Raw genomic sequence first — 17,974 nt, 5'->3', positions numbered from 1 at the left:
TGGAAAATTTTATGTTAGTAGCTTACACACTGCGCGAAATATTCTGATAATCATCAAATTTGGACCGATTTCACCCTATTGTTCTTATGGGAGCTATAGGACATAGACGTATGTCAATAGCTTATACACTGCGCGAAATATTCTAAAAAACATGAAATTTTGACCGATTTCACCGTATTGTTCCTATGGGAGCTATAGGATATAGACGTCCGATCAGCACGCGCTTTTACCTTGATGAAGGAATGCATAAAAAAATACGATTCGAAAAAATGTACAGCAATAGCTTTTACACATCGCGAAATATTCTGAAAAACATCAAATTTGCACCGATTTTACCCTATTGTTCCTATGGGAGCTATAGGATATAGACGTCCGATCGTCACGCGCTTTTACCCTGATCAAGGTACGCATAAAAAAATAAGATTTGGAAAGATTTGTCAATAGATTTTACACTGCGGGAAATATCCTAAAAATCATTAAATTTTAACCGATTTTACCCTATTGTTCCTATGGGAGCTATAGGATATAGACGTCCGATCGCCACGCGCTTTTACCCTGATCAAGGTATGCATAAAAAAATACGATTTGTAAAGATTAATGTCAATAGCTTTTACACTGCGCGAAATATCATAAATTCTTGCAAGATATATCCAATTGTTCCTATGGGAGCTATAGGATATAGACGTCCGATCGGGGCGATTTTCAAACTTGATCTGCGTACACATGTTTTAGGACGATTGTGAAAGTTTCAGATCGCTAGCTTTTAAACTGAGCTCGCAAACGGTATTGAAACAGACGGACAGACGGACATGGCTATATCGACTCCCCTATTGATCCTGATCAAGAATATATATACTTTATGGGGTCGGAAACGTCTCCTTCACTGCGTTACAAACTTCTGACCAAAATTATAATACCCTCTGCAAGGGTATAAAAACGCGATTTGGGATAAAACCCAAATCCAACTTTAATTAAACGTCCATAATAGTTTATTTGAATTAATAATTTTAGATATAATGTAAATTTCATTCAAGCATTTGTCAACTTCGAAGTGGGTAGCAACAATTTGTGTTCAGGGCTTAGTCGATGGACTTCATCTTGCAGAGGTGGTTCACCGGTATCATCTTGACATCGTCATTTATTTTGCAGACGAGGACGTCGCCCTCCTGCTTGGACAGCACCCTGCCCACGGACTCACGCTCCTCACCGTAGATGACCTTGAATTCATCGCCACTGTTTGGTGGCACTGGCGCCAAGTGCTCGCTGACAATGGACACACTGCGATCCTCCTGCCGCAAGAATACAGAGCACACGCCGTTGGAAACGGTCCGGATGATGCCCGTTTGCCCAACGAGATCAGTGTCGTCGTGAGAGTGAATGCGAACTTCAATGTCTGTGGTGCACCAGTCGCCCATCGAAGAGTCCAAACTGGCTCCAGGTGTCTGAGGATTATACGGGGACTGCGGTATGCCACCGGGAGTATTCGGCGAATAGGTCGATGGCGACGGAGTGTTCATGTAGCCAACAGGATAGGGCGACGGAGCAGGGCTGGGACTGGGATTGAAGGGACTGTAGCTCCTATCAGATCCGTATAGAGTGCCAGGCGTTTGAGGGGCAAACTGGGAAGTCATCTGATAGCCAGGAGTACCTAGAAGATAAGACAGGATTAGAAACCGTACAAAATCATATAAAAAAAGGCATTTACTTGGATTGTAGCCAGGGCTTGGGCTGGGCTCCTCAAGGGAATAATCGAAATCGTTGTTCCTGGCCGGGGTTGTGTTTGCGGTAGGATCCCAAGCTCCATGGCGAGGCGTCATGCTGCCATCGTGCGATGGTGTCATTGTACCGTAAGGAGTACGCGTATCCGTATCCCAGTTGGGAGTTTGGCTTCCCACCAACGGAGTCTTGGATCCGGCAGCAGTGTAGCTGGGAGTCTGAGCTCCATAGCCGGGCGTGCGTGCTGGAGTGCGTCCATATGTGGAGACACTGCCCTCCTTGCCGGTCACTCCCACAATGGCAATATGATTCCGATCCACCGAAATGGTCTGACATGAGGTGTGCAGCTCCACGCGAGCTGTGCTCTCAGTTGCGTCCTTGACAATTCCCACAGCGCCCTTGTAGGGTCCGCCACTAATCTTGATTGTTTTTCCCAAGATCTCGCGGTCACGGGTCACACGGAACCCGCCTCTGCCACCGCGTGCTCCTCCACGAGCCCCGCGGCCACCGGACGGATGCATGGGCGATTGAATGCGCGGCGACATGAATCCTAAGCCACCCAGAGTGCCGGCATTGTTAACGTTGGTCTTACTGCCTCCAGCCAACTGCAAATGTCGGGTCTTGCACACAAAGATTCCACCGTTCTCCGTGTACATGCGGCAATGTAGAAAGGCCAGGCTGCGATACAAGTGCTTGATCTCACCGGAACGTCCCTGGAAGGAGTTGTTTTTAGAAATGATTCCCACTGGCGGGTATTAAAGAACTTACAGCATGGGGACCCTCCATCACCTTGACTATATCGCGTCGGCGAATCTGATTCTGGTCGGCATCCAGAGCAACTGTGTTGCGGTTTTCCCTTCGCTTGTGCAAAGCAGTTGGTTTGCACTCGATGCACTTGCCATTCATGCCCAAAACATGGAAGTTTTCACGCTCCAGTCGTACAATGACTCCAACATTTTGGGAGCTGTAATATCAAAATTCTTATGATGGTCTTGTTTGCAAGTGAAGAAACAAATAAACTCACTCTAGTTGTACCAAATCTCCCCATTGGAACTGGCCGAGACAATCAACGCCTGTTGCCACATCTGAACAGAGTTGCAAGTCCCTTGGCAGCACTTCCAACTCGTGATTGGTCAAATCGGAGACAAGAACTACTCTTGACGGCTCCACGCGAATGATGAGACCAGTTTCGCCTTCATAACGACCGGCCAACACTCTAGCATGATCTCCTGTCTTGAAGTACTTGCGCAACTCACTGGCTTTAAAAATCAAAGGATCCTGCAGAATTTACTTGTTAATTATCTAGAAGGATTTGTTATTTTTCATTAAAAACCTTAAGATCTTGATGTTTGGGCATGACAGTAATCATGGTGCCGTCAATGGCCACAATCTTGGCCTGCAAGTTCTCCAAATCTCCCACGCAAACTTCAACATTGTCACCCATTGAGAATGAGTGAACCGAAGTCGGATCGTCCTTGACGGTACCCATAATTTCCAAGTTGACCTCTGCATTAAGAAATACTGGAGTTAATATTAATCCTTGGAGGTATTGATAACCCTTTCTTACCCTCTGGAGATTCTTCAAAGCGTTCTAGCTCGGCTAGAGTGGGCTTTACACCGTCTGACAATATGGCCGACATTGTGAAGTTTTTATAGAGGAAACCCTTCCGCGAATATCGGTTTCCCTCGAAGAGAAGGAAATCACCATCAGAGTGAACTTCTCCTCCGATGGCCCTAAAGAAAAATTTGGTTATATATTGCTAAACTGATTTAGGTGGAAATTCTTACCGTACTGCTTCTGGATCAAATGGCTTTGCTGCAGGACGGCGTTTTTTCTTGCGCTTGCTATCGTCACTTTCCTAGAAGATTTTACATGCTTAGCTCTGATTGTTCTTTGTTAATTTTGGAATAATCGCCTTACCGTTGCTGTCGTCCTCAAAGCGCCTCGCATACGTGTGTAGTCTATACGTGGAAGCAGCTTCAGATGCACTTGGTTTTGGGCCAGATCCACGTAGTCCACCTGTGCAATGTCGTCCTTGTAAAGACCGCGTTTTAGGCGCACCCATTGCTTGACCTTGAGGCCAACCTGCTCCTTGACCACCTTCAGCACATCAGTCATTTCCTTGATGGGTACCATTTCTTGCTTCCATTTGCCCATCCGAAGATTGCCCACATTGTCAATGCATGTTTTGACATGGGTCTGCTTGTAGGCCTCCAGATAAATGTATCCCTTGACGCCTTCAGGTGCAATAATAGATTTGATTTGGAGTGGATCATCTGTGTTCAAGTAGGTTAAGAACTTCCTCATCAAAAGAAGAGCTGTGGCCTTCTCTTCTCCTATCCGACATTTAACCATCCATAAATTGGGATCCCTGAGAGTACGTGGAGTAAAATAATTGTTCTTGCGATCGGGTTTAGAAACTCACTTGATGCCAGGCAAAAGAGTTTGCTGTGTAATTTCGTCTGACATTTCTTCGCCGCCATCACCAAAGTGGCGCTTTGCTATCGACTCGTCAGCGTATTTCTTTCGAAGGTACTCTTCGATCTCGTCCTCCTTTTGGGTGCTGAAGTATAGAAAAATATATATATAAAAAATGCCTAACTTTAAATTAAAGATTTAACTTACTCCCAGAGGTTTGTGCCGCGTCGTCGGATTTCAATATCCCTGGCTGTGGGGCCCAATTCATCAATCTCGTTGCCTACAATGCCAATCTCATTGGCACCTTCCTCCCACTCATCATCCTCATCGACCTTTAATAGGAGATTACAAATATAAAAAGAAGACTAAGTGTTGGCGCCAAAAGCTCTTACTTCATCGTCAACTTCGGCCTCATCGATGATGAAGCCTCCAAAGCGTTCCTTTTTCTTCTTTTTCCTTGGGTGATCGTCGTTCTCCTCATCATCGTACTCTTCGGAATCAATGTCCTCGCCTGGCGGCTCCTCCTCCTCCTCGCCGGATTCATCGCTCTTGGCACGATTGTCACGTCTCTGCGGGGACTCCGAGCCGGATCTGGAGTGACCCGATTGCGATCGGGATCTGGACCTGGAAACTGACCTTGATCCTCTAGAACCGGACCTAGATCGGGACCTTGACTTGGATCTGGCACTGCGTTGGGATTTGTTCGAAATAGATCCATCTTCGGAGCCGCTATCCGACATATTACTGACTTCCGAGTCCGACATTCTGGTCTATGTAAATCTGTAAAAGTAAAAATAATATTATCATCAATATTGCTTAAATATGTTGGGTATGAATAAGGAAGTAGAGACTTCTTCTTTTGCGTCTGATCCTTCGGACGGACTGGTATATCACGGATTTTCTTCACTGTTGCATTTACAAATATATTGTCATTGCACCGTCGAGAACTAAACGAATACCTGGCATTACCAATCAAACCTTTTAAAACCACGAAATCTGTAAACGTGTGCGAGTGCGATGAAGCACAAAGTGGTTTATGTAGTCTAACCGATTAGTTAGATCGGGAAATAAGTTGTATTCATTGAATACTCGCTGCGGAGACAAAATAAACTCAATACGTACTATTTTCCCTTCGTTTAGTTAAGTATTTGGTAGGAAAACTCTGCAAAAGCAGACTAAATTTTCAATTCTTTACAACGCTAGAGATGGCAGACACGTAACAACGCGGTTATCGATTGGTCTTGGATAGAAAATACCAATAATACCAAAAGGTAAACTTTTCGTTGGTTCATCTAAGCTAGTTCCGAGGGGTAACGGTTTCCAAAGTAGGAACAACCAGACCAGCGAACTAACATATATTCAGCTTCAAGACTCGGTCACACTGGCTACTGCGGAGAAATAAGTAATCATATTTTTAAAAATAACCATATCTGGTTGAATAAAGCCAGCAGACATCCGAATTCTTAAGCTTGAATCGGCGATGTCGCGAAGAAGTGAAAGGACGGAATGTTTTTCGCTGTAATTCGCTTAATAACCACATACATCTGGCGCAGACTGTATGTATAAACAGATGCATATAGGGATGAGTGAATGTGTGTGCGAACTACCACATACTGCATTTCCATAAACCGAGAGTTTGGCAATAACGAATATCTCGCTTTCCCGACCAGATTAAAGAATTCGGTTATATAGCTCGCCGATCGACGGCCTGTATCGCTGGCGTCGGAAGAGAGTGGGTGAGAGTGGTGTTTGTCAGGGCAGTAAGGTGTGGTTACACAAAAACAAAAACCTAACGGGGTGGGAAAGTCTCGCCTCTTCTCTCTTCCACCTGTCGAGACTGGCAGGATTTCTGTGGGCTAGGGTATTGTGTCATTCAATCGATATCCGTAACCATATGCTTCTGGTATCTCAGGTTGAAGCGTTTATCTGGAATCGCCCCACTGTGCGGTAACTGTGGACCATGAACACCGCGGGAGCCAGCAGTCAACCGCCGCCCACTAAAAATGAGTGTGAGTTTTGGGTTTGCCTTCGCTCGGATCATCTTACCACAAAATATACAACAACATGTCTTTTTCAGTACTCCCCGAGGAGTACCTCATCCACGTGCATATGCCGAACAAGAGCTTCAAGGCGGTTAAGTTTAATCTCAAGGAGACCGTTTTCCATGTCATCCGGCGAACCGTGGAGGATCTGGGAACGGATGGACGGACGCCCAGCATCCAGCGATATGCCTGCCGCATGCTAAACATGATCACCAAAGAGGTGATCTGGTTGGCTAGGAGCACCTCGATGCAGAAGGTTCTTACGCACATACTGACGCCCGGCTGTTCCAACGTAGACTGCCCCAACAACCAGGCTGAACTGGATGAGGGTTTGCTGGAGCACGGCCGAAGAATCACTGACAACAGGGTGTGGCGAGTGGAACTAAGGGTGCGCTACGTGCCGAACAGTATTCAGGAACTCTTCGACGAGGACAAGGCCACTTGCTTCCACTATTTTAATCAGGTATGTTACGCCCACAAACAAAAATACTGTACAAATTAACTAGATTTTTTTGAGAAATACACTGCAGCGTTAAAAATTTGACTAATAATCAAAATTTTTAATATTTTCTCTTGGATTGAAACTTATTGTTGTAGATATAATGACCCAAACGAAACGTTTTGCTATTTTTAATTAACGTTTTTCCGATTTTTTTAATATTTTAGGTGAAGGAAGACTTTATCCAAGCCAATGTCAGTTCTATCGACACTGAATTGGCAGTACAGCTGTGCTGTTTGGGAATCCGTCATTATTTCAAGAACATCACTGTAAAGGCTCCTGATAAGAAGCAGCACATTGACTATATTGAAAAGGAAATCGGATTTAAAAGTTTTATTCCCCAATCTGTGATAGCCACATCAAAGCCAAAGAATCTTAAGAAAATGATCCAAGTCGGTTACAAAAAGGTCTACAATTACAACGACATTGAATACCTGACACGGTGAGCATTGTGAATGTCCAAACTTGCATTCCCAGATTGTATTTTGTTTCTTATTACAGGTTCTTCGATCTTTTGAAAAGTATTTATTCAACAAACTCTGAGCAGTTCTCGATTACCTTGAGCTCGGCATGGAATATCTCTGGAATTCTACACGTCGGTCCTCCCATTGGTAGTTATTTCACAGAAAAGCAACATTATACCTTACCATAACACTTTATGATTTTTAGGAATCTCATACCAAACTCATCGTCAGGACAGCTTAAAGAACGTAGCTCAGTTTAAAGACGTCATTTCTATAAAAACCTGCACTTTACCAAAGGAAAAGCTGCCCAAGTCTAGCGAAAATGCTACAGAATCCGAATTACAAAACTTTAATTGCAATTGCCAGAAGATCAAGACTCAGATAAAAATATCAGCATCAAACAATGTAGAGGATTTGGTTATAACGTGCAATGGAATTAATGTGAGTTCGTAATATATAATAATTATTTAATAATTAATGAACATTTTTTTAAATTTTAGACTGCGGAGAGTATTGCTGATCTTATTGACGGTTACTGTAGGCTGTTATCAAAAGACCTAGAGTTCACGATTTGGCAGCGAGAGACAATAGCATCGAGTGATGATAGTGGAAAAGCAATGCCGAATGATGCTACGCTGGAGTCAAACAAATCGACTTCGAGTCTGGGAAAGCCGATGCTGACGGATGATTACGCCGAGATTGGTTTATTGGAGGGCGAGGGTGATTACTCTACACCTACCGTTCGTAATTATGAGTTGGACCGATCACACATTACTCCGAGTGCTAAAATTGGAGTGGGCCAGTTCGGGGATGTTTATGTTGGCACATATACTCTACCGAAATTGGGGAAGGGAAAGAGCTCCCTAAGAAATGGGCAAGATAGCAATAGCGACCAAAGAAACGCCGATGCCAGGCCAGATGTAATTCAAGTGGCGATAAAGACATGTAAAGCTAATGATGATCCCGAAAAAACAGACAACTTTTTGGCCGAAGCTAGTACGTCATATATTCTTCTCAGTTTTTTTCACAGTTCTTATAATCTTTTGGTCTTTTCAGTTATTATGCAGAAATTTGATCATCCCCATATTATTCGATTAATTGGAATTTGTAGCGTTATCCCCATTTGGATAGTTATGGAATTGGCCAAACTTGGTGAACTGCGGGCATATTTGAAGACAAACAGCGACAGGTAATACTAAAGCATAATGAATTAATTTGTTTCATGTAACTTAATTATCGCTCTCATTATTTAGATTAAGTCATGGTACCCTATTGAAGTATTGTTACCAGCTATCGACTGCTCTTAGCTATTTGGAATCTAAAAAGTTCGTACACCGAGATATAGCTGCGCGTAATGTACTTGTCAGCTCCCCAACGTGTGTTAAAGTAAATTACAAAATAATTTGTATTGATAAAGTTATTTTAAAGTACCTTTGCCAATTTTTCAGTTGGCTGACTTTGGATTATCACGCTGGGTTTCCGATCAATCGTATTATCATTCAACACCCACAGGTTATATTACCTCCTTTATTTTCTAAACATTTAAAAAAACTTGTTTCCTCTTAGTCGCCCTACCGATTAAATGGATGTCCCCTGAGTCGATAAACTTTAGAAGATTTACCACAGCGAGTGATGTATGGATGTTCGGTTTGTAAAGCAGACATTGTTTAGAATTTATCATGACTGATTGTATCACTTCCATAGGTGTCTGCATCTGGGAAATACTCATGCTTGGCGTGAAGCCATTCCAAGGTGTTAAGAACAGCGATGTAATCTTAAAGCTGGAAAACGGGGAGCGCCTGCCACTGCCTCCAAACTGCCCGCCACGACTTTATTCGCTGATGTCTCAGTGCTGGGCTTATGAACCTCTAAAACGACCAAATTTTAAGCGGATCAAGGAAACCCTCCAGTGAGTTTGCCAATCAAGCCAAAAAAGACCTAATTCTTAATATATAAACATATTTTTTGTTCTCTAGTGAAATACTGATTGAAGACAGCATAAATTCATCGGAGACTCTAAAGCGGGAGAAACGAAAAGTTGCATCCATGTCCTGGGTGGGCAGTGACGAGATTGACATTCCGCCATCGAAACCTTCAAGGGCGATGCATGATCCTGGTATTTCAATGACACAACATTAATTTCTTCGAAATCCTTAATGCTCTTTTTTATTGCAGACATTACAGGCATGATGCCTGAAACGACGGCGCTACCTCAGACTTATATAATTGCACAAAATCCCGCGGTGCTGGCCAAGCTAATGATGGAGAACCAAAAACGAGGCATCAACCCAGCCGCATACACCACACCAGCTTCGGTATTTAATACTCTAGCCGTAGGATTAGATGACAGCAAATCGAATGTCTCACTTAAGACTACTAAGCTTCCAGCAGCAGATTTGTTAAAACTTGACCCGATCGCAGAATCCGAAAGGCTAAAATCCCAATTTTCCACTAACAGCAGTGCTAGTCAAATTGCCAACCCTATAACCGCTTTAGCTAACCCCCTTGAATCCCTTAATCCTCATCAGCCAGGATTGTACACGGGCAGTTTGCCATCAAAGAGTAGTTTCGTCGTTTGTACACCCCAAACAGAGGACCAAATGCAAGGCGAAAACGTTTCTAACCCAACTGTGCCAAAGGTGGCCGGATATAGCCTATATGGTAGTCTGGAGAGGCATCAAGCGCCACCAGCAAAGGCCATGCATTCGAAAGGTGGCAGCTTAGAACGCCATCAATCATTGATGTCAGCTCAAAATTTAGTTTTCTACAATACGAAACCGCCACATTGCACGAATACAGCAGAGCGTTCGAGGAGCATGGAGCGAAACACCTACTTCCATGCCTATCGCCAGCAGATGAAAACCTCTATTGAATGCGAAGCTCTTCCCGAAGAAATCTACGATTTTGGGGGTGCTGGACTCAAGACTTGTGTATCCGCCAAGCAGCCACCGAAATTTAGTCCAATGATTAATATACGCCCAATGGAATTTGGCCAAATACAAACCGCTGATTGCATGGGAATACAGGCGATTGTACCAAGTGGCCCTGCAAGCGATTCCTTTGGAATTATATCCCCCCACAACTTGGACCTGAGAAATCAGAGGGAATGGGAGCGACAGTGGGTGGTTTCAGGGCCACAAAGTATGACAGTCGGACCTAATATTTCCGATGGAGCTGCTTGCATGGCTACCTTGCAAGCCGAGGCCATGGGAAATCAGGTTGGCCTAATATTGGACACGTTGGCAGCCAATCGTTTGCCTTTCGTTTTAATTTCCCTTCGTTTATTTCCTCTTATGTTGGTTTTAATAATATTTAATAGACTTTATCAGTTAGCTTTGATTTTTTACGTTTTTATTAATTTATTTTAAGACTTTTTCAAAAAGTGATAGTAATATATTTTGTAATTTTCAGGCCTTTCACAATGTTTTGGGCGAAAAGCTACGACAACAGCAAAAGGAAAGCAACAGCGATAGCGAATGGTTAATTCAAGAAGAATTACTGGTTAGTAATAATAACTTTTGAGTAAGAAGCATGTGTAGCCATTTTTCTTTCAGAGGCAGAGATCCAGCTCCATACCCCAAGGATCTATCAACGATTATCAGCCACAAATGTTTAAGCTTGATTTCATGTCAGCTGGACCATCTAGTTTACCAGACTGTTCGAACTCTAACTCTCGACCCATGACACCAAATGCGAATCTCGTTTCGCTAAAGTCGAACAATTCCTCGGCGGATCACTTGTCTGGCTTGACATCTGGTGAAGATCAGATGAGTTCGAATTCACGAAACTTTGGCGGTTCGGTTTTAAGTCGGCCACTGAACCGAGCAGATGACGAAGTCTATTGCGCCACCACACTGGTGGTCAAATCAATAATGGTGCTGTCACAAGGCGTGGAGAAAGCCAATACCGAAGGTTATTTGGAACTGGTTAAAAATGTGGGTGTCAAGCTGAGAAACCTGCTCACATCGGTTGACAAAATATCCGTGACTTTCCCAGCACAGGCCCTTAAGTAAGCACTCCCGTTTTAGTTTAAGTGGTTTAGTTTTTAATTAAGTGGTTTTGCTTTTTATAGGGAAGTGCAAATGGCACATCAAGTACTTTCCAAAGACATGCATGAACTGGTCTCAGCAATGCGATTGGCCCAGCAATATAGCGATACAACTCTGGATTGTGAATATCGCAGGTGAGTGTTAATAAATGTAAGCCATTCCGAATTCCAAGAATACTAACTCTCATTAATATTGAAGGAGTATGCTATCTGCAGCCCACGTACTGGCTATGGACGCCAAGAACCTGTTTGATGTCGTCGATTCAATTCGGCAACGTTATCAACACCTATTCCCACCACAAGCCACAAAAGAAACGAGTAGTTCGTCAAGTATTGAGTCAACTTCGGGGTCCATTGTCACAGAGCCGATTAATGAGCTTGGCGGTTATTTAAAACCAAGTTCTTCTGGAGATTTGTTGCAGAACACAGGAATATACGATAATGATTTGCAACATAGCTTCAGCTCGCAGTTGCAGTTGCAAAATCCATCCTCCAGCATTGACTTAAGTGGTGGGGGCAGCCTGCAGAGAGGGATGAGCTTAGCCCTGGATACCACTAGATCAACTAATGAACCCTTACGCATTGTCGAGGAGACTCTCGGAAGCCCGGGTGAACATATGTATTGTAACACGTCCGCCTTGCATGGCCACGCGTAATTCTAGAAGACTATGTTTCTGCGCAGCTAGATATTAACTTAATGACCTAACTACTGTACATACTTTAAATATATATATCAAAATATTTATATCAATCGAACAATTCAGCGAATTATTCGCTTATCTACGTACGGAATATACATAGCTTTGAACATACTTACTCACTAAAGTTTGACGAGACTCCAACTCGGCCGGCCGCATTCTCACATCGTCATGTAGTCAAAATAATTTAAGAAACAAAGACACGTTTTTGAATGAAGATGGCTAGTAATAATATTTATAGATAATCTGCCCCTAATACAACTAAAAATTAATTTCATCATAATTTTGGGTGTGTTTTAAGACATTTATATTGTGATTTATAGTTTACCATAATAAGCTTTACTCAAAGCAAATTATTTTGGTGCAAGGTTCAATCACAAAAAAATAAAAAGAATTACTAAACAAAACAAAAGTGGACTTTATTTTTTGGATTGGATAATCATGGACCATTCCAATAACCTATTAGAATTACTTTATTTAACCCAAAAGCTAAGAACTTCTAAGAAAAGGTTGGATATGGAATTTTTTAATAAGTTAACATTGGCTCAAGTTATACATTTCATTTTAAGTAAATTAGAAATCTGGGTCAACAAGTCAATAAATTCGGTGAACATCAGCTATCGACAATCAAATACAATTATGTGATTATATAGTTGAATATAAACTTCTTTGGAAGTGTAGTTTGTTTTGTACTTTATAAAGAAACATATTGGAGATTACCATTAAGAGATTTCTTGTAAATATTTGTTCGAGTTGATTTGCTAACTTATATATAATATTGTCCTTTAAGAATATATTGTGCGTTCAATCCATTCTTCCAATGTAAACGTAGCCGTTTCGTTTTTCTCAGTGTCTCGCTCTTTGAATATGTCTGCAAAAAATATAAAAATTAAAATTTGAATTTAATTTCTTAAAAGACCCATTGTTACCAATATATGTTTTTATTTTAACTGCACACATGATGAAATCATCAAAGGCTATTTTGCCATCTCGAGAGCCATATCGGTGACCCAGAACATTGAGAACGCGATTGTTAAGATGATATCCAGCAGAGTTAAGTGCCTCCCGAAGCTGGAATCCTGACACTCTGCCCGTGTTCTCCACATCGTAAACCTTAAAAATGGCCTTCCATTTAGCGATTTCCGAGAGCAAAGTCTCAAACTCTTCGAATCCCAGCTTGCCAGACTTATCAGCATCCAACATGGCCACCATGGAGCGGCAAACATCTTTGGAAAAGCCATGGGTCTCGTCCACAATAGCTGCAAACAATATAAGGCGATTATATCAATTTGGTTCTATTTTTGCAAGGAGAGATTGTATTTTACCATTCGCTGTTACAGGACCACCATCAGATGGGTTGTCCCCAATTAGCCTCTTATTCGACTGATCACTCATTCCCAACTGTTCCTCGAATGGCGTTCCCTTCAAAAATGGCCCACAAATCAAGGACAAAAGCCCACAGGCACCGGCCCCATCTTCTCCAGGACCCGCAGCCTGGGTTTCAAATGCGTTAGTATTGGAGAAACGGTTGAAAACAACAGGTTTGGGTAAATCTAAAAAGGTAGAATTCTTTGAAATATAATCCGGAGGAAGATATTTTCTTTTTCTTTGTACCGTCTCTCATCGAATGGTCCAAAATGCGTTTCAACTCCATCCAATCAACTTCCATGTCCTTGCCGGCAATGCTGTCGAACAAACGCCGCAAGCTCTCCTTCTGAGGATCCAAGGGCTTGGGTGTTGGAAATCCTGGTGATATCTTTAAAGCCAAATATTTAATTAAACGTTCCTGTCTTCTATAGTTTACTTACCGTGTCGCCTTTGCCGCCATAACCCACATGATCATCATTTTCTCTAAATGGGAGTGAAAAGCGAAATGATTGATATTGAAATGACTGTAAAACAAAACCGTTCATAGAGGAACAATATACAATACTGTGTACAAGTACAAGGATTTATAATGGCTTAATGAGTATTTAAAGCAGAGTTTCAAGATGAACTAAATTTTATGAGTCCATTTGTAAAGTATAATTCGTTGTTGTGGGAGTTTCATTTATTTTTACTTTAATAAATATATTGTTACATGAAAAGAATACAGTTTAAGCAAGGATTAAAAATAGACCGCTAAAAATATCTGAGTTTTTACCGCCTTTTAAACCCTGATAAAACGTGAAATAAAAATAGGACTTTATACTGAGCAGACTATTTTAAAATTTATCTAATACTTTCCATTTCAGGTTTAGTTATTTAAAAATAATACAGACAGACATAACGTATAGCCCTATTTAAGACAAATATTTCGAACGTTTCAAGAATACTGCTCGCGATTATTTCAACTATGCATATATTAAAAAAGAAAGGACAAAACAAATAAAATAACCATCATGCAATTCTGTAATTTAACTGTCGGGAATGTGTAGAGGGTAATAGTCAAACAATCAAATCTAGTTTAACATTGACTAGCACTAAAGATATAAATAGTTTGTAGTCACATACCACATATTGCACTTTAGAAGCTTTAAGTTATTGAAACCCCGGATTATTTCTAATATACAAACTTATTATCATTGTCTACATGTACGCACTCCATGTTATTTTGAGTTTCTGAGAACACTCGAATGATGAATTCTCCCTCCTCGTTCGGATCGAAGGTTGAAGGCACAATCAGGTAGTGACCAGGAGGTAATTTAAAGCGAGCGCATACCTAAAAAGAGCCTCATTTAGACAATAGAACCATTTTTAGAGCCACTTAAATACATACTTCGCGTGTGTTGATGAAGTGCGGCGATCGGCCCACCGATGACTTGTACCTGAAGAAGTTCAGACCCTGCGGGCGGTTCTCCAGTTCGCGATCATTAAGACTATAGATAGCAAAACCAATGGTCAGACATTCCATTCCCATGTTTCGCTTAGATCTGCGATTCTTCTGCATCAAGGCCACAATAACGGTGCACTGTCCCTCTTCGTCCTCCTCGTCGGGATCCACCAGGCTGATAATGTACTGGGGATTGTGCCAGAAAGTATCTAGGAAATTGCGGCAACCTCCAGCTGTTACACCGGGAGTCCACTCCCCCTCGTACATGGACATCTCCCACTTTCGTTTGCCACTCTGCTGCTGATCTTCGGTCAGCGAGTCTGGCGACAAATTGCAAATCTGGAAAAAATCATTGTTTATCAAATTTTTTTTAATATAAGTAACCAATGTTTTACCTCCACGCGGTCAAAGTGATTAAGGAAATCTTGGAAGGACATCCAGAACTCTCCATCTCTGTCGAAAGTGAGTCCTATCTCCGCTTTCTGCTCTTCAGGTATGTATCGCCACTCAGGGGAGCTATCACTCCAAGGTCCATTCCACTCAGCTTCATTGCCCCAAGGATTGCGCATTCGTATCATGGGAATCTTGCCCTGACGATTTGGCGTTACTATGTCAATAAGGCAAACCTGTGGAAATCAAATTTATAATTATCTGGTTTAGTTAATATGGGGGTATTCCGAACCTTGGTAATAGAGTAAGCGTGACCCCGAATTAAACCCTGTGGAGTTTCCGCCTCTGTGACATTTGGATCCGGCTCAATAGAGCAACCCATCATCGAGTTGCGTTCAGCAGCTTTTTGTAGAATGGTAAAGAGATTGCCGGGGGCTTCCTTCAAATCGTACCACTCGCTGACGCCACCCGTGAAGTCTTCCATGGCCTCGCAAGTACTGCCTCCTTTCAGAGCCTCGTAGGATCCATGAAGTCTGGAAATTATAGGATATTAGTAAGCCGCAAAATAAGCTGAAGCTATAGCTTTACTTGGCATAAGCCTTTTCCAGCAGAGCGCTCCAGAACTCGTTTTTCTCCGTGGAGTGCATGTACATCAGCTCGCCATTATAGGTGGGCAAGCGGTCATCAATAATCACATCCACCCATTTGCCTTTTTAAATGTACAAAAAGGTTAATTTCTTAGGACTTTTATATATCCATATTAATAATTACCATATTGCCAAAATCGGAAGTGGAATATGCCAGCGTAATTCTCCTCGAAGCTTTGCTCTGCTGGGATTACGCGGAAGAAGAGATTTGCTTCCTGTGTCAAATTAGCGGTGGCAGCCAATAGCCAGCAATCTCCAAGTTCTCCCTGTTGGACATCGAACCTTGAATAGCCCTCCACAAAGAACTGGGGATTCTCAGCGATTTCCTTTAAAGAAAACAAGCTATTATATTATATCATCACCATTAACGTGTTATAGCAAACTTACATGAGGTCTCAGCCATTCGATGTGACGATCTGGACGTCGAGAAAACTGAAGGGACTCGTTTGAAGCCGGAAACAGTGGATCCTCGAAGAGGGAACCGCTGGCTAGGCAGCTGTTTAAAATCGTCTCATAGTCCTGTACCTCGGAATAAGGTCCCAGGTTCGAGCTCTTTTCTCCTAGCTACAAAAAAACCTTTTATTAATTATTTAATCTTAAAAAAATATGTGTATATTATGTTTCGGTAAGAGTAGTCATTAGCTGTATGTACAGACTTAATGTGTGTAATGAAATTTTATATAAACGAGGATGCTCTGTACACTTTACATGCGAACAAAAAACAACACAAGGACAACACAAGGACAACACAGTACGACACTTTGGCAGCACATTATCCTTCGGACGGAATTGTGTCAATGCCATAAGGATGACTGAACGAAGTACTTACGTTCCCATAGTACAACGCTTGGGATTGCAATGGTTGAGATTGCAATGATTGCTAGTGTTTGATTGGAATGTAGTTGTTAACATGCATATGAATTTCAATGGATTGTTTATGTTTGTATAGTTAGCCCTTGCATATAGTCTATTTTGATGATAACCTCGCAGCTCAACTTACCACTCTCATGTTCTTGATGCTGGGCAAAACCCTCTTAGTGTCGGCCTCCTTCTTGATGAAGATTTCGTTGATCACTGATCCAACCACATCCTTAGCCGCCCCCATCGCAGCTTCTCCGGCTGCATTTAGGAACTCTTGTCCTGCTTGCCTCAAGAATCCCCTCAAGTCATCCATCGTTTAGGTATCTGAAATTAAAGTTTTACGTCAAAAACAAAGCAGGTTGCCGCCTAAGATTAAAAACCCATTTATATATATTTATGTCCAAATGTCTGATATCTAGTTAGCAAAGTCCAATATTTATATCGCCCATATTTACTTATTTGCCTCGCGGTGGAATTAAAAGCACACCCAGAGGGCATAAATATGGTTTAACGAGTAGTTCAGAAGCGTTAATATTCCCAACGTGACTGGGACTCGAGTTTAATTAAATTACTTTAATTCACGCAACGAGCATTAGGTTTAATCAAACAGAAATTATACTTAGGAGACAAAAATTTCACAGTTCGCACCCAAATCTAATTCAAACGTTTCTACATATATAATATATTATATGTATCCATATACATATATGCTTCATTGTGTGACATCATGCGAAGCATGAGATTCTCTAGTGACTCAAAGAACAAAAGGGTGTGCGCCATTCGGTGGATTGTGCTCCAATCCCTATCCATATTAAGCTGTGACCATGACATTGAGTCAGGGACTACAAATGTACTGCACATATAGGGTATATCTCTGTCGCAATCGTAAATTGGCTTTTAATTGGGGCAAAATATGCTATTTGGGCCCCATCTGACAATGTATTGGCAAGCATTGATAATTCTACTGCGAAATCCAAACAGGTTTAGTAATTAATGCATTCTTTAGGCCTGGCTCATTCCCGTGACCAGGGAATACGTGTACAGCATAGCAGATCCTCAAAAGTAATATTTTTAAAATAAATATTTCTTCATTTCCCATCGACTTTAATTACGCGAGAGAACGATTTCCGAATTGAATCACGCACTTTCACTCCCCAAAACCACAATACAACAACAAAGTAACGGATCCGCGTACCGTACCTTCAATCTGGCGAGATATTTACTCACTACAAATATTTATATCTGTATCCGAACACCTGACTGCCGGTAATGGCTATCGATTTATTTGGTATTTTTATTTATTTATCGAAGTGTGTGATATATTTAGGAATAAAAAATACTAAACCCAGAAAAGTGCTGGTTGAGCAGTTTTCATTTA

General features: G+C 41.8%; 3 protein-coding genes across 6 annotated transcripts; 1 reads left to right on the top strand and 2 right to left on the bottom strand.

Annotated features, from left to right (window-relative positions):
• Positions 1 to 966: 966 nt before the first annotated feature.
• Positions 967 to 5,363, bottom strand: LOC108050820 (transcription elongation factor SPT5). The gene is made up of 12 exons (XM_017132706.2): positions 5,258 to 5,363; positions 4,528 to 4,915; positions 4,343 to 4,467; positions 4,143 to 4,280; positions 3,638 to 4,088; positions 3,505 to 3,575; positions 3,284 to 3,450; positions 3,050 to 3,222; positions 2,741 to 2,994; positions 2,485 to 2,680; positions 1,706 to 2,429; positions 967 to 1,648 (listed from the first exon to the last, which is right to left on the bottom strand). The coding sequence occupies exons 2-12, from the start codon at positions 4,897 to 4,899 to the stop codon at positions 1,080 to 1,082; spliced, it is 3,240 nt and encodes a 1,079-aa protein (XP_016988195.1). The 5' UTR covers positions 4,900 to 4,915; positions 5,258 to 5,363; the 3' UTR covers positions 967 to 1,079.
• A 113-nt stretch (positions 5,364 to 5,476) lies between these two features.
• Positions 5,477 to 12,163, top strand: LOC108050803 (focal adhesion kinase 1). Of its 3 annotated transcripts, none has more exons than XM_017132681.2 (18): positions 5,477 to 5,537; positions 6,048 to 6,144; positions 6,213 to 6,640; positions 6,844 to 7,118; positions 7,178 to 7,287; positions 7,346 to 7,581; positions 7,641 to 8,136; positions 8,197 to 8,329; positions 8,394 to 8,526; positions 8,589 to 8,652; positions 8,707 to 8,787; positions 8,845 to 9,049; positions 9,117 to 9,256; positions 9,316 to 10,358; positions 10,552 to 10,641; positions 10,695 to 11,149; positions 11,213 to 11,323; positions 11,388 to 12,163. In XM_017132681.2, the coding sequence occupies exons 2-18, from the start codon at positions 6,096 to 6,098 to the stop codon at positions 11,842 to 11,844; spliced, it is 4,506 nt and encodes a 1,501-aa protein (XP_016988170.2). In that variant the 5' UTR covers positions 5,477 to 5,537; positions 6,048 to 6,095; the 3' UTR covers positions 11,845 to 12,163. The 3 variants fall into 3 exon arrangements, with proteins under 3 accessions (XP_016988170.2, XP_016988171.2, XP_016988174.2); XM_017132682.2 differs by having other exon boundaries at positions 5,500 to 5,871; XM_017132685.2 differs by having other exon boundaries at positions 5,500 to 6,144; positions 9,316 to 9,455.
• Positions 12,164 to 12,562: 399 nt separating this feature from the next.
• On the bottom strand, positions 12,563 to 17,874 carry LOC108050805 (calpain-A). Of its 2 annotated transcripts, none has more exons than XM_017132686.2 (14): positions 17,797 to 17,874; positions 16,736 to 16,920; positions 16,123 to 16,299; positions 15,860 to 16,061; positions 15,677 to 15,797; positions 15,381 to 15,621; positions 15,094 to 15,324; positions 14,645 to 15,037; positions 14,469 to 14,587; positions 13,695 to 13,737; positions 13,501 to 13,642; positions 13,212 to 13,439; positions 12,816 to 13,145; positions 12,563 to 12,757 (listed from the first exon to the last, which is right to left on the bottom strand). In XM_017132686.2, exons 2-14 carry the CDS (start codon positions 16,907 to 16,909, stop codon positions 12,672 to 12,674), a joined length of 2,487 nt encoding a protein of 828 aa, XP_016988175.2. In that variant the 5' UTR covers positions 16,910 to 16,920; positions 17,797 to 17,874; the 3' UTR covers positions 12,563 to 12,671. The 2 variants fall into 2 exon arrangements, with proteins under 2 accessions (XP_016988175.2, XP_016988176.2); XM_017132687.2 differs by having other exon boundaries at positions 17,792 to 17,811.
• Positions 17,875 to 17,974: the final 100 nt, after the last annotated feature.

The sequence above is a fragment of the Drosophila rhopaloa genome, unplaced genomic scaffold (assembly GCF_018152115.1).
Source record: "Drosophila rhopaloa isolate 14029-0021.01 unplaced genomic scaffold, ASM1815211v1 contig_115, whole genome shotgun sequence".
Taxonomy (NCBI): domain Eukaryota; kingdom Metazoa; phylum Arthropoda; class Insecta; order Diptera; family Drosophilidae; genus Drosophila; species Drosophila rhopaloa.
This window is presented reverse-complemented; position numbering and strand designations above follow the sequence as displayed.

Bases quoted from the DNA above. Each gene is read 5' to 3' on its own strand.
- LOC108050820 (XM_017132706.2), bottom strand. From the start codon at position 4,899: ATGTCGGACTCGGAAGTCAGTAATATGTCGGATAGCGGCTCCGAAGAT. The intron at 3,576-3,637 runs GTAAGGCGATTA...AAAATCTTCTAG, and splicing joins CTTTGAGGACGACAGCAACG to GAAAGTGACGATAGCAAGCG. The intron at 2,681-2,740 runs GTGAGTTTATTT...TTGATATTACAG, and splicing joins GGAGATTTGGTACAACTAGA to CTCCCAAAATGTTGGAGTCA.
- LOC108050803 (XM_017132681.2), top strand. From the start codon at position 6,096: ATGAACACCGCGGGAGCCAGCAGTCAACCGCCGCCCACTAAAAATGAG. The intron at 8,330-8,393 runs GTAATACTAAAG...CTCATTATTTAG, and splicing joins TTGAAGACAAACAGCGACAG to ATTAAGTCATGGTACCCTAT. The intron at 8,788-8,844 runs GTTTGTAAAGCA...TCACTTCCATAG, and splicing joins GAGTGATGTATGGATGTTCG to GTGTCTGCATCTGGGAAATA.
- LOC108050805 (XM_017132686.2), bottom strand. From the start codon at position 16,909: ATGGATGACTTGAGGGGATTCTTGAGGCAAGCAGGACAAGAGTTCCTA. The intron at 15,798-15,859 runs GTAATTATTAAT...ACATTTAAAAAG, and splicing joins CTTCCGATTTTGGCAATATG to GCAAATGGGTGGATGTGATT. The intron at 15,038-15,093 runs GTAAAACATTGG...GATTTTTTCCAG, and splicing joins ATCACTTTGACCGCGTGGAG to ATTTGCAATTTGTCGCCAGA.